Source organism: Eutrigla gurnardus (assembly GCF_963514095.1).
Source record: "Eutrigla gurnardus genome assembly, chromosome: 11".
Classification (NCBI taxonomy): domain Eukaryota; kingdom Metazoa; phylum Chordata; class Actinopteri; order Perciformes; family Triglidae; genus Eutrigla; species Eutrigla gurnardus.
Genome location: NC_139925.1, coordinates 4,074,552 through 4,089,654, shown reverse-complemented (window position 1 = coordinate 4,089,654; position 15,103 = coordinate 4,074,552). Strand labels below are relative to the sequence as shown.

At 47.5% G+C, this 15,103-nt stretch overlaps 1 protein-coding gene across 2 annotated transcripts in view; it reads left to right on the top strand.

Annotated features, from left to right (window-relative positions):
* Positions 1 to 15,103, top strand: part of fgfr2 (fibroblast growth factor receptor 2) — a 36,068-nt gene that overhangs the window by 8,008 nt on the left and 12,957 nt on the right. Inside the window, exons 3-9 of one of the 2 annotated variants that reach the window (XM_084020697.1) lie at positions 294 to 551; positions 851 to 925; positions 5,020 to 5,189; positions 7,036 to 7,159; positions 11,168 to 11,358; positions 12,487 to 12,631; positions 14,306 to 14,499. In XM_084020697.1, the coding sequence (XP_083876823.1) occupies positions 294 to 551; positions 851 to 925; positions 5,020 to 5,189; positions 7,036 to 7,159; positions 11,168 to 11,358; positions 12,487 to 12,631; positions 14,306 to 14,499 (1,157 nt within the window). Of the gene's footprint in view, positions 1 to 293; positions 552 to 850; positions 926 to 5,019; positions 5,190 to 7,035; positions 7,160 to 11,167; positions 11,359 to 11,684; positions 11,824 to 12,486; positions 12,632 to 14,305; positions 14,500 to 15,103 lie in introns of both variants that reach the window. The other variant, XM_084020698.1, reaches the window with a different exon arrangement.

Here is a 15,103-nt window from a genome sequence, read left to right as displayed (position 1 = left end):
TTTCTAGGGGGCTCCATTTCGATTGAGGTCCTTGGGGTTTGTGGTAAAGACGTTGTTGGTGGTTTTAAACGAAAACAAATCTCTTTGCTGTATTGCTCCTCCTGCATAAATCGATTTGAATGCATCCATTGGGGGTTAATGTGGTGTTTTTGTTTCTTACACTATGGCTTGTTTCTTCCTCTCCCACTTCTCTTTCCTTCTTTTGTGCACCCTCTTCCTCCTCCAATCTGTTCTTTGCCCACCCTCCCCTCCCCACCCACCTTCAACCTCCTCCCCTTCAATTCGCTCTGCAGAGGCCTCGAACAAATACCAAATTTCTAAGCCCACGGTGTGCTCAGTGCACCCGGGGGAGTTGCTGAAGCTGAGCTGCCCTCTGCCGCCGACGGGGACCATCACCTGGACCAAAGACGGCAGCTCTCTCGGCACCAACAATCGCACGGTGATCGAGCAGGAGGTGCTGCAGATCCGTGACGCCACGGCCAAGGACTCGGGCCTGTACGCCTGCACCAGCCTGGGCAAAGACACGGTCTGCTTCATAGTGAATGTCACAGGTGAGTCAGGGATAAGCCAGGTCAGGGTGTTGGGGACAGGGAGTTCGGAGGTTTAGGGCTGAACTGCAGAGCTCCGTTGAGTCCAGGAAGTGGCCTTGGAGCAGATGACTTGATCTTTCGGGTTCCAGTGCGAACTGCAGAGGCAAATGAGAGATTCACACACAAAAAAAGGCCCAAATCATACTTTTTTTGCGTGCAAGTTTGGCGAGAAAGTGCATGAAAATGTCTGCATGCAAGACTGTACGTGTGCATGCAGGGTTTGCGTGAAGGATGGCAGTAACCGTGGTTACTCTGTGCAGATGCCATCTCGTCGGGGGATGATGAAGACGATTCAGATCGATCCGAGGACACGGGGGCGGACGGAGAGCAGATAAGTGAGTATGGGAGGAGGGAAAAAGAAAAGGATGAATGGGTTGACGTTGCGCTACCCCTTTCCGAACCCCTTCTCACAGATGAGGCGCACTTGAGCAAGGCACATTACGTGACAGGGTAGCGACCCTGCTTTCTCTCCACAAATGTTGTTTCTATCGTGAACCCAACCCCTCGTTCTCCGAGCAGCTACTGCTATCTTTTCCGGACCTTTTCCTGGGTAAAAATAGCAAAAGCACGACCCTCAGTCTAATAAAAACAACCACATTTTACTTCCCTAACTTAGCATTTGGGCAAAATGACGGATGAGGCCTGTGTGCCTTCACGTTACACGCCCGGCATGTCGTTTCATATGTGATGATTCATTGATGCTACATCAAACAGATTTTCCTAGAGGTTGGATTTCAGTGAAACCAGCGGGGATGTCACACTCAAAATGCACATTCAGGACATAAAAAATATCTTAAGCTTCAATCTCACACAGCTCCTTTGTCTGAAGCCGTGTCCCGGTCTGGAACAATAACAAGGAGTCCCTAACAGTGTCAAAACTTAAGTCTGGAATGCCGATTGTGATAGCCAAACACTTTACAAAGGCTTAATCCCCGAGTGAAGTAATCTACTTAGCTTTGTCAGTGTTTATTAGCACAGTTCAGACCGTGCCATTACGATTAAAAGCGGGAGGGGGGAAGCGGATGCTTCTTCTGAGCTTTTGCGATCGCGAGGAGACAGCTGTTAGCGACACTCTGCACCCAAATCTTCGCTACCCTATACCTCCACAGTCCTGTCTGTGAGATTCTGTAGTGCTTGTTGTGTAGTGTGTGTGTGTGTGTGTGTGCGTCCTCAGGGAATACAGAGATTCCTAACATTCCTTTAGCTAGAGTCCCTCAGGTAGTCAAGCCGCATGGAGCCAGCCAGCCAGCCAGTCAGCTGGGCTCATCCATTATGAAAGACAACCCATCTGGACCCAGTTACCCACCTGATGGGCCCGTGTGTGTGTGTGTGTGATAGAGAAAGAGAAAGTTTTTCCCCCCCGAGTTTGCCTATGCGTTGGTGAGTATCTGGGGGTAGTGATGTGGTTATGTAGCCACGTGCACACACACACACACACACACACACACACACACGCATGCGTTCACATACACTCACGTAAACAAGCTGACTGCAGACGAGGGCTTCCACATCTTGTTAAAATTCTCCACACGCTCTGCGTCCCACCGTGAGTCCGCCTCCTCCACTTTTGGGCTGACTGTAATTGCCTGAAATCCATTAAATATGGTAGGGGGAGGGGGGGGTGGGGGGAGAGGGGGGGGGGGAACTCAGCAAGAGGAGAAAAAAAATGGGGGAGAAGGAAAAGATCCAGCCATTTTGGTGGTAATAAGCAGTTTGAAAACAAAGGGAAAGCTGTTCTGGCGCTACAGTTGCATTTTCTCGCTGTGTGTGTTTTCTGAAAATTCAAAACCGAGATTATTATTAAAAGGAAAAAAGGGGAGGAAGACGGGGTGCTGGTGGGAGGGGGGGGGGGGGGGGGGGTGTTGTTGGATCAGTACCAGCAGTTTTCTGAGCATGGCGTGGAGCCTTGGCCGAGGCGCCGTGGACTAGAGCGAGGGAGGAGGGTGCATGCAGGCGTGGGAGGGAATGAGAGTGGAGCGGGGACCGGGGTGAAGCTTTATATTCGTGGCTGCTTTTTTTTTTTTTTTTCTGGAGCACTCAGAATGGGTTGGGCATCAGGCCACTGCAAAACAGAGCATTTTGATTTGACTTTGTATAGAAAATTGAACCACAAAAGAGTGTTTGTCCATCGTCAGCAGTGGGTGGTGTTATTGGAGGAGACGTGGAAGAGCCTCCACAGGGATCTGTGTTTAGGGGGGTGGTGGGGGCGGAGGAGGGCTGCACTGATGTCATGACGAAGTGAAGTGAAGGGAAGAGCCACGTGGATCTTTGCTTTCTGCGCCCAGTTCGTTTGTTGTCACGAAGCCTCCGTCCTGTTGACGACTTGCATCATCGTCTCATTGTCGGAGTTAAAACTGAAATATAAAGCACGCAGCTAAAGCACAGATTTTATATGAATAAATAATACAATGAACTATTTGAGGCCTCCCAATGTAGAACTTTAAGTTGAGGATTATGCCCCCCAAGAAATATAGCCAAAAATATTTAAAGGCCCTGAAACGGGTAATGGCAAACTTTGCCAAAGTTTGAACAGTTTTTGGCTATTTCACAACGGTGATTTCAGTATTATTTTTATTCTGTCTGAGCTCAACTCGCTCGTTTGAAATGGGTGGGACTCAACTGTAAAAAGCTGATGTCACATATTACTGTAAACGAATCAGGATTAAGCAGTACTTGATTTTGATTTCGTTTTTTTGTTTATATAGAAAAACGATTAGCAGTCGGTGGGAAGACAATTCTCTTAGTTTTACAAGCTCATTGGATTAGCTGAAAAGCACGCATTGACAGAGAGCTTAAAACAAGGGTTTTTCTCTTGGCTCCTGAAAAGCTCTCCAGAGGAACTTAGAGAGGAGGAAACAAAAAAACAAAAAAGTCTCGACTCATGGCGCAGGAGTTCGATAACCTCAGCTCACCCCAGGCCAGCTTAGGACAAACAGCCGTGAGTGGGGGATCCGGATGCTCAGGGCTTTGGGGGGGCGGGAGGTGGTGGTGGTGGTGGTGGGGGGGGTCCTGGAGTCCACAGCAGTTGGGCCAGCAAGAGTCTGGCTTCATCTGGAGAGAGGTCTTGGGGTCGTCTCGTTTGAAGTGCTGCCCCTCCGGACGGAGAGCATGGGAAGTCAGCGCCGCTCACCTTTCATGTTCCCAAACCTCATCCTCCGACCCGGCACAGTTTTCAGGGGGGGTCAGAGGTCGCTTCGGAGAGAGACGGCCTCGCAATGAGCACATCTCCACCTAATCTGTCTCTGTCTCCGAACGGACGGAGCGATGACAGCGAGGGCCAACGAAGAGAAATGGAAGGAGGATAGATAGTGAGAGTGAGAAGGAAAGAAGAAGAAAGGGGCGGGGGGTGACTAATTATAGTTTGAGCACTTGTCGTACGCATCCAGTCAGGAAGGAAGAGCCCTGTTTACTGACTCTACTATCCAAGTATGTGTGACTTGTCCGGTTGTGCGTGCCAGAGAAAATGATGGGAGGTGTCCGATAGTATGCAGATTGGACAGGCGGGAAAGGGGGATGTTCTCCTGGGATTGTAAAAGCGAGGTCCAAGGTGGTCAGCGGCGGTCTTATCTGTGGGTATTCCCTCTGTCGGTTGTACTCCAGCTTATATGGAGGGGAAGTGGTGGTGCCGAAGACCGTTTTTTTTGGTTGTTGTTTCAGTTTTTCTTCCCCTCCGAGCCCCATCTGCTTAGGCAATCATGCTCCCAGGTGCAGACAGAGGGAGAAGAGAGAGAGGGTGGGGGGCTCGGAGGAAAAAAAATCCAGCTGACTCAGAGGCAGAAAATTGGGAGAAAAGACGGCATGAGAGAACGGACAAAACACAAGGAAGGCGGCGGATTTCAGCAGGAGTTTGCCGTTTGCCTTGTGTGTCGAGGGCTCTGAAACCCTTCGTTTAACGCCGCATTCATTTTCTCCCCTGATGGCACATAATGGTTTTCCAAGTGTGATAAGCATCCCTGGCTCGGCCGTCCATATCTAGCCAAGTGACAGGCAGATAAACAGGGGAGCTATGGTAATTGGAGGAAGTGGAGGAGGAAGGGGGGAAAAAGAAGCTGGTAAGTGGAATGAGATGAAATTGAATGTGATGGTCTAGTTACCCTCTTGGCAACGCCCAGGCACATTCTCCCCCCCCATCTCAACCCTCTGCAACACCCCGCAGAGCCTACAGGGAAAGTGTGTGTTTTTATTTAACTGTGTGAGTGTGGAGCTCTGGGTTGTGTTGTGCAGACAGCGGATCAGGGACTGTTGCCAAGTCGGGGGGGAGTGTGAGGAATGGTTCAGGTTTGGCTCCTCTGCAGTCACGCTTCCATGTATATCTGCTGTAGCCGGTCCCCCCCTCCCCCCCCCCACCCCGGAGCCAGACTGTTAATGCCGAGGACACGATTAGGAAATCTCACCCTGACCGAACACCAACTGTTTCCTCCGGTTGCAGGCGCCCCGTATTGGACGTCGTCGGCGAAGATGGAGAAGAAGCTGCACGCGGTGCCAGCTGCCAACACGGTCAAGTTCCGCTGTGCCGCGGGAGGCAACCCCCGGCCGAAGCTGCGCTGGCTTAAAAACAGCAGGCCCTTCCGCCAAGAGGACCGCATGGGAGGTTATAAGGTAGAATAAACAGCAATGCATCATACTTTGGGTTTTTATTGGAAATGTCAACTCGCTCTTCTTCCTTTGTATACTGCTTTCTGTGCCGCAGTGCTTTCTGGCTGCTTTGTGAATGTATTAACAAGCGACGTCAAGCATCCTTCTCCCAATCATTCTCTGGCTGTCCCCCCCTTTTTTTTCCATCCTTCACTGGAGAGACGGGTGGAGAGTAGACAGAGGAAACGAGGGCAGGGTTCCTGGTGTGAAATTGGAATTGCTCATCCGTGCGTCCTCCTCTCGCCGGGATACTTTGCAGAGACTTCTTGCTGCAACTTCCAAATGGTTCTCTAACCCCCCCAACAATTAGAAACCGAAGCCCGGGACCGTGAGGGTTAACTGCCCCCAGACAGTAACGTATAGAGGGAGGTAGGTAGGTAGCAGTCAGGGTTGAGCTGAGTTGAGAATGCTGAGGTAACTCAATCAGGGAGAACAGGTCCCACTGGCTCCGGGTCGGAGACGTGATTCTATTGTGGCGAGATGTGATTTGCAAACACGGTCGCCGAGCTGGTTAACGTTTAAACCGGAGGAGCTCGGTGCAACTCTCCGTTATAGAAATCCCTAACTGACTGAGTTAAAAGTCCAGTGTATTCTCTAATTCCCCAGCAATAGGACCACAATAATAATAATATATGTGGTTCCATGTGAAGTTCTCGACCCATTTTTGATTTATGTGCTGAAGATTCCTGATTCTGTATGCCGTGGGAAAGTAAAGCTAGTGCGGTTGTTTTATTTACTCTTAGTATAAAAACATTAAAAAATCAGTTACAACCACTTAATGTGAATAATCCCTCCCATGTGACGGAGTCTGTTTGCATTGCAGTGTCATTATTTTGCTCCTAAATTCTTCTCTATCTAATAGCGTTTACTTGCGTGTCTGCTAGAGCTATAATGGATGGACTAACAGCTAAATCAGACAGTTATTAAATTAATAAAAGACAAAAAAAACATCCGGCAATGCTGAACGGAGTCTGAGGTTCCTGATTAATAATAACCGACGGTTTACGAGGAAACACGTCTCCCTGCCAGGAAAGGCAGATTATGTTGACGGAGCAGTTAATGTTGCTACAGATACCAAAAAAAAAAAAAAGCCACGATACGATGGAAATGATACAAGTCAGGTTGTCAAATACACTGGTGGCAGCTTGTTTCTCTCTTTTAGTCAACAAATATTGCACAAAAGGCCATACCTGAGCCCAGCCCTGTGGCACAATCTCCCCATTGTGTGGAAGGTAGGCCTGAACAAGCTCTCTCTTCAGAGTGCAGACGGAAACACTATTGTTTGCTCACACCTGTGGATTCCACACAAACTATGAATAACTGTGTGTTTGAACGGGAAAGGTGTTTTTGCTTTGTTTCCTCATCAATATTGTTTTCCAGCTCTCTCGTCTTTCATTCTCTCTTTGTTCTTCTTTGTCATTTATTTAATGTCTCGGCATGTGTGTGTGTTTATTGGCGTTTTGGAAATGGGACGATATATATATATATATTTAAAAAATGCAATTATGCTGGACAAAATCATTTAAATATTATCCCAATAATCATAACTGAAATATGCTTAAAATTCTGCTTAAACTAATTGTGCTTAAACATACTGGACTCACTCTACATTTTGTTTGGAAATAAATATTTTAATTGTGTCTCCTTGCAGCAATAAAGATTACATTTAAAAAAAATGTATGTGACAATATTTAAAATTATCACAATGGGAATTCGCCACAATTGCCTTTTTTACGAGTGTTTAAATATATCGTCCCATCCCCTAGTGTGTTTTAACGATTAAAAAAACCCCTAACCTCTCGTAAACCAGGTGCGGAGCCAGCACTGGACCCTGATCATGGAGAGCGTGGTGCCGTCGGATAAGGGCAACTACACCTGTCTGGTGGAGAACGAGTTCGGAGCCATCAACCACACCTACACCCTGGACGTCGTGGGTCAGTAGCATGCACAAAACACACCCTCGGGCTCAGAGTACACCTGTGAGGCCCACGAAGGTGGAGGGGGAGGGGCCGCAGGAAGGGGAGGCAAGCGGAAAGAGCTCTCACAGAGAGAATGGTGTGTGTGTGTGTGCTGTTTTAATTGCCCAGGTGCACTCTGGATGCAGGTGCACGTCAAGTGCTGCCAAGCGTGTGGAAGCTGAAGATGCATGTCTCAACAGTTTTAATGTGCTTTCCATTCATTTATAGAATTAGCATATAATATGTTACATTAATTAATTGTTATAAAGTAAGCCAATTTCTTCTTTGGTGGTGGTTTAATGCGTTTGTGGTCCATAGACAGCATGTGCGTGAGGTGGTCTCATCTATTTGAAGCTCCTGATTGGTGGTTGTTTGTCCTGCCAGGATAAAATGACTCAAATCATTATTTTTAATATCAAATCATGCACAAAATGATTTCACTGGAGCTGCTATTTTTTATTGGAGAAATGTTTCCACCAACAAACTGCTGACAGTGAAGTCTGTGGAATATATTGACTAACAGGGGAAAAAACACATTGTTTTTTTTCACATGCAGTTTTCCATAGCCGGAGCACCAAAAGCCTAATAAAAACACAAACTACCTGCATGGTTCAATAACACAAGAGAGTTCACGGAACGCTTTTGTTGTGTGATTTGGATGACCTGCCTGTTCTCAGGTCGGCGATGAGGACTTGAACCGGTTTGCGGATGACCGTTCACTCTCTGAGGACACAGCGTGCCGTACAACAGCGAGTTCAGACCCAACCCAGTCAACCCCTCGGCTCTGACCTTTGGAGCGCAGAAAGCAAAGAGTGTTTTTCTGCTCAGTTTGCGGAATCGATAGACGGCGTGGGGACAGCGAGGGGAGTGGGATAAAGACGGATCAATGCCTGAGAGCAACTTTGCTCCTTGTTTTGATGCAGAGCCGCTCTGCTTTTGGTCTCGCTCGAACCGCAATGCAAGCAATCAGTACACCTCGACGTTTATCTGACACAGTTATTCTTCTAGAGGCTGCTCGATAAAGCACAGATAAGCAGGACGGGCGTGAAGCTGCAGCAGGGTTTGACTCACAAAAGAGCATTTAGGGGCCAGCGGTCACTCCGGGTCCTCGTCTGTATTGGGGATGAGACAATATGGGATGTTATCACGATAAACAAACACATGCAACTTGAAAAAGCTGTCACGCTTGTTATAATGGCAGAGAAGTGAAAAAGAGAGCCTGATTTAATATGACAGGATACAAAAATACATTTTAAAAAGATGTATCTTTTATTTACACTGGAAGACCTTATGATTTATGATGTTATTTAAACAACTTATTTGTTTCTCAACAAAATGCAAAGTGATTTGTGAATTATTGTCAATTGTGACATGACACGTTCATACCGTCCCATGCTGAGTCTGCATGTAGAATAATTCTCCTACTGTCACCTTCGTCCACAGCAGACTCCATGGTAACAAGATTATTATCTTCATTACATCAGATGGAGATGGAATACCTGATTTACACAATGAGCGCATAGACCCTTTTCCTTGTCATTCTGTTGCTAGGACAACGGCGTCACTCACTACTGCTCTCACAAACATTGCAACAGGAAAAACACAAAGGGGCCCGTTTTTGAATGTCGAAGTTGTACGTCAAGTAAAAAAAAAAAAGCTCCATAGGCGCATGCATGCAAACACATGAAGGTCCACACGTGCTCCCCCAACTCGGGCCCCCTGCTCGGCTCCCCCTCCGGAGTCAGCTAGCGCTCTCCTTCAGACTGCATATTTCTGCTTTTTTTGTTCTGTTTTATTGCAGAGCAGTAAACCCCCTCCACGTCTGGCTCCACAGCCACTGCCCCCTGCAACCTCTTGCTTCATTTTCCTCCATTATGGTGGGGTGGACCGAGGGAGGGGAAAAGAGAAAAGGAGGGGGAACAGACACAGAAAAAGGCTGTTCTTATCAGTCTCTCTTTCTGCTGAGATGACCTGCAGAATCGGCTATTAAAGCCAAGAAGAACCAGAGATTTCTGGTTCAAACTGGCCCTTTGGAGAAAGTTGGGGGCAAGGAGGCACAAACGAGGAGTCAAAACAGACGTCTCTTTTCAGTCTGAACCATGGCAGCCGACTGTCGCTAGCCCCCCCATGCCATCCTGTGCCATGCCGCGCTCTCTTCCTGTGCCTCTACCCCTCCCTGACCCTTAGGGCTCTGTGTGCCAAGCCGCCAGGTTACCCAGAGTTCACCGGTCTCGCATGGGGACACCATGGAATGCCCCCGGTCCCGGTCTCCTCGCCTTCATCCCGCTGCCATCAAACTTCCCCTCGCGCTAATGATTTAATTGATAAATGGATTCGGTTTTGGATCGGGTCACTTCATGCAAAAAAAAAAAAGAAAAAGGCACCACAGCGGGTTTCTGCTCTTTCATCCCAGTTCAAGTTCGGCATGAAATCATTCGTTCAAAGACGTAAGAGTACGCAATAGAAATATCCCCAACAAACGTAACGTATCAAAGTATCCTGCTGATTTCATCGATGCGTACGCAGCATTTCGTAGCTGCTTGAGGCGGAGCTAGTTTTAGTGAGTTACTTTGGTCTGATGTTTCCCAACCTCGTGGGCGACCCCCTTCTAAAAGGTTCACAAGACGCATGTGAGGGGTCGTGATGTGATTAATGGGCGAGGACAGGAGGAAAAACAAATCTGACACACACAAATGTGTTTCCGATTTTTTTACGTTTTTGGTGAAAAATTGGGCAGCTTGACCTCGGGTTATGGAGTTATGGAAACCATCTGAAGAAGTCACCAACCAACAAGATTGGTTATCCTTTAAAATCTAGTGGAGTAAAGTATAAAGTAGCAAGCAAAGTACTAAAACCTGTCCTAGAGCATAGCACTCGAGTAAATTTACTTTAAAAAGTACTTTTTCTGTCGACATTCCCTCCTTTCAGAGAGGACAACATTGCTAAGTTTTTCAAACCCCTCTTTTTCTCTTTTCGTAAATGAATATCACGTCAGAGAGTATTCGGTTTGGTTGACGACCCCTCTCTCTGTTCAGGGAACGCTGAGAGGGGTGAGGAGGCCCAAGAAAGATGGAGGAGGAGAGAAATAAAGAGACAATAAACAAGGCGAGCCCTAGGAATGTGCTGCTGGGGGGGGGGGGGGGAGTTAGGAAGGGAGGAGTGGGGGGGGGGGGGGGGATTATTCAATCTGTCAGATTTCAGAAAGATGGAGCAGGAAGACAGCCGACAGTGACAGTCTCTGCCTCCTGGATTCTGCCCTCTGCATCTGTTGATCCCTTTTACTTCCCTCACTCACCCAGCCTCACTTTTAGCCCCAACCACCCCCCACCCCCCCCAATGCCCCCATGACCAACCCCCCAACCTTACACTCACACACACACAAATGAATTCACTGCACCTACCTAAAGGCTTTGTTTTGGAAAGGCATTGCAGCGCCCCAGGCTTAGTGATGTCATCGTGTGTGTGTATGTGTGTGTGTGTGCTGGCTGTCAGTGTGGGGGTTGTCGGGCTCCTCGGCGTGGTTGTGAGGGCCGGGTAGCATTTGAAAGGGGACATTGTTCAACGGGTCTCGCTCTGTTTGGAATCGCAGGCCAAATGTTTGCTTGTAAAAGAATGCAGGTAGCTGGAGATGTGTGGGGGGGGGCGAAGGTGTTTCACTTTCTAAAGGTTGGCACACAACTTTTTTGCTTAACCTTCCTCACTCCACAATCTGTACACCCTTCTTTGTGGAAGTCCTTTATCTGTTGGTGATAAATGCATCCGCCTCTTTGTTTTGTGCGAAGCCTCTAAAAGCTTCTGAGATAAGGAAACGGCAGCGCAGTCATGATTTTCTACCTGTCAGGGTCGCTGGGACACATTCACACTCACAGCACTTGAAATTCTGCTTCTTTTTTTTGCAAAAGACTGTATGACTCTTAAAGGGAAACACCACGTCTTTTGAGCCACCTTTCTAATGAAGCGGCATTTCCCTTCCTTCCTCAACAGAACGGTCCCCTCACCGGCCCATTCTCCAGGCCGGTCTGCCGGCCAACACCACCGTCCACGTCGGGGAGGACGCCCGCTTCGTCTGCAAGGTCTACAGCGACGCCCAACCTCACATCCAGTGGCTGAAGCACATCACTCAGAACGGCAGTCGCTACGGCCCCGACGGACACCCCTACGTGCGAGTGTTAAAGGTACGTTCCTCCAACTTCCTCTTTTAGATTTTATTCTCATGATTAGATTCCTTCCTTCCTTTTTTTTCTTGGCATTTTGCCTGTGATTGCAGGTGTTTCAGATGAATTTCAAAAGTCATATAAAAAGGCACTAATAATTAAATTTCCTCCCCTTATTGAAGTGATAGGACTTTTCCAATGCTGGCTCTTGGTGGGGATTCCTGTTCTGTCCCTGCAGATTCAAATACCGTAGCTGTAGTCACGATGTTTGCACGTCTGTCTGATTCTCCGTATTTGTCTTGACTGTAACATGTTCATGTCTAAGTATGTGTATGTGTGGATTGCAGCGTTCAGGCATTAACAGCTCCGACGTGGAGATGCTCACCCTCACCAACGTGACGGAGAAAGATGCTGGAGAGTATATCTGTAAAGTCTCCAATTATATAGGCGAGACCAGCGATTCGGGCTGGCTGACTGTCATCCCAGGTAACCCTCCAGACCTGACCCCACCTACCCCTCTTACCTCACTCCCCCCCTGGTGTGGTTTCCCGGGGCTTCGTCCCTGACCTGCTGTGCTCTGCTGGTGGTCTCTTGGTGGTCCTGGGTTCTCACAGACTCTTCTCTCTCCTAATGTTGGACCCTTGTGTTTCAGCTGCTGGGCCTGGTGCAGCCATGGAAGCACTAGACACTGGAATTGTCACTGCTGGCATTTCAATACTTTGCCTTCTACGGTGTTGCAGTGCAGTGCTCTCCATGCTCTCTGTGTTTGCATGTGTCCAGTCCAACAAAGTGTGGATTTGACTGGCTTCTTCTGTGTTTGGGTTTTTTTTTTAATCTTATTTTTGGTGTATTGGTTCCCATGTTGTGGTGGCTGTACTGGGTTCTACCTGTCTCTGTGTTTATGAAGCCTCTTCCTCATCCTTGGAATAAACTCCCCAAGACCCTTTGCTCTAGATTGGGGACCTCAACGATGGACGTCATCCAGCACTTCTTATCTCTCTCTTGGTGTTTTGGGTCTCATTTTTCTCTCTCTCTCTGTCTGTTGTTTGTGACTCCCCATGTCTGCTTTTCGTTCCCCTCTATTACTCTCATCTTCATCCCCCTCTTCTTCTCCTCCCCACCTCTTCCTCCTCTTCTCCTTCTCACCAGACTGCCGGTGTTAACACCACAGATAAGGAGATAGAAGTTTTCTTCTTGCCCAATGTAACATTTGAAGATGCTGGGGAGTATACGTGCTTGGCGGGTAATTCTATTGGGATCTCCTATCACACTGCTTGGTTGACGGTGCTTCCAGGTATATACACTCGTATACTGTCCTCTCTTTTCCTACTCTCTTAGCCTTTTTCTGAAACGGTTGGATTATGTCATTTAAATGACCTCTGTGGAAGGAAAGTCTTCCCCCCCTCCCTCTCCTGGAGTCCGAGGCACGCAGCTCAAATATTAGATTACTGTGATGAACCAGCACGGTCAACATCCAAGACAATGTAACGTAAGAGCGGGGAGCATATATTCTATAATATTATCTGGATTGGCGAGCCGTTGAAAGCTCAGAGCAGATAACGGGGTAGTTTGCAGACGACTTATTATAACTCAGAGACGGAAGTGGAGCTCCCACAGCGGCTCAAGTGTCTCCGGCCTCCAAAAAAAAAAAGGAGGGGAGGGTTTGACGACTGCCTTCTCTTTTCCCTTCTGTTACATCTCTCTCCTGTACCTTTGGGAGAAAAAAAAGTCAGTGCCAGATTTTGGTTCTGAGTATGCATGTCAAAGAAACGTTTCTCCACCCCTTCCCTGGCTCTGATAATTGGCTTCTTTTAAGATCCTTATTTCTCAACTGGGATAAAGATCGAAAAGGTAAAGCTCAACACTCGCTTCAAGTTGGCTCAACTTTTCCCAATTATCAGGGCCATGCTCCTCTCTAGTTCTACACGGTGAATGACTCATGCACTTGAATGTTTGTCCATTTGGGTGTTTTCATTTATCAACTTGTTTTTATCCAATTTTTTTCTGTTTGCCGCATGTCTGGCTTGTAATTATGCATACCAAAAGGAATTGAATGACATAAAATTTAGTGTCAGTATCCGCATCGGTTCACTCCAGGCCAAAACAGCCAAAATGTTTCTGCTCAAGTTCCAGCCGAATGTCGGGGTGGGCATTAAACGAGATCAATGCGAGAAGTCTGTCTGCGGCCCGGTATCAACCCTCCCTTAATGTTGTAAACAGACGATACTATTGTTTTGTCTGTAAACAATACGGCGTAATCATCACAGGCAAGCCATTTCCTCTGGGAGTAATACGTAATATTTATTGCCCTCGATGTGCTCTATCTGCACTGATGGCGCCTTTGAGGTTGTGGCTTCTGTGTGACGGACATTAGGGAAGGTTCCTCGATGTAGTTTGGCATCCAGCTGGCTGGCTTAGCTGTGCTACACCAGAGTTTGCGGTCTGCAGGGCTATGCATTATGGAACAGTATGTCTATAGCAAACACATAAAAAACGCAGCCTATTTCCACAGGAAGTTCAGCTCATATACGACCACGAAGGACACAGCTCTCCCTTGTTTGCAATCTGAAGTGAAGCGCGTATTGTTCCGTCGTCCCGTGGGCGAGTGTTTGCCTTTGTGCTCGCGTGTCTCCATCATTAGCACAGCATGCAGACATATGCAGGCCCTGGTTGTACTGACCAAGGCTTCAAATCTGTTCAGACTCCTAAGCCCCGTACATGCCTGTTGGGTTAAAACAAAAACAAAAAAAGGAGGCGTGCTGCCGGGAAGGATGCTACAGAACCATTTCTGTTTAGTTTGCCTGACGATGGTGATTACATTCATGCATGAGTCATCCAGAACATCTGTCTCTGTTTGCCCGTCTGATACTCGGATGTGTCTATTCAAATGGAGAACGTGCCTGTCTGTCACCCATACGTGTGTCCTCTAACTTTCTGTCTCACTGCTCACCCTTCATTTAACCCTCAGCAGTGGAGAAATCCCCAGGGCCCCTCTCCCCGGACTACGTGGAGATCGCCATATACTGCGCGGGCGTCTTCCTCATCGCCTGCATGGTCGTCATCGTGGTGGTGTGCCGCATGAAGAACACGGCAAAGAAACCCGACTTCGGGGGCCAACCGGCCGTCCACAAACTGAGCAAGCAGATGCCTCTGCGCCGCCAGGTAACAGAAAGTAGATAAAGAGTTCTAAAGGCATTTAACACCCCTAGAGGAGAAACAAACACACACTGCAAAAATATTTACAGAATTTACAAAAATATTTAGGATGCTAATCCTGACAAATATTTGCATGATTGATGCATTTAAAAAAATACTTCGATTTTGTAAACAAAAGATATCTAGTGTATACCGATGTGGTATTTTAAACAACTTCAGTTTGAAGGAGTGTATTTCTGAGCAAGTTAGCACTGCTGCCTGAAACTGTAGCCTGAGTTTTCCTTTTCTGTGTATGAGCCATGTTTTCCCCCCCGAAGGGAAACCAAAAGGTACACTTTAAAATAAAAAAAAGGTACAAAAAGTGTTGGATTACATTCTGCGGAGAGACTGATTCCTGTGTCAAGGTAAGGTTAGGGTGGAGGGAGGACAGAAGAGCCCTGAGGACACCGAATAATCAACACACATTCATCAAAATTACTGTTGCTGCTCACTTCTCAATCATCATTGAAATGCGATCTCTGGCCTCAAGACACATTCTACTGTAATGTTAAAGTATTAACCTTGGACAATTAAGGATACGTTCATATTAACTTGCATTCCTGGCCGTTTC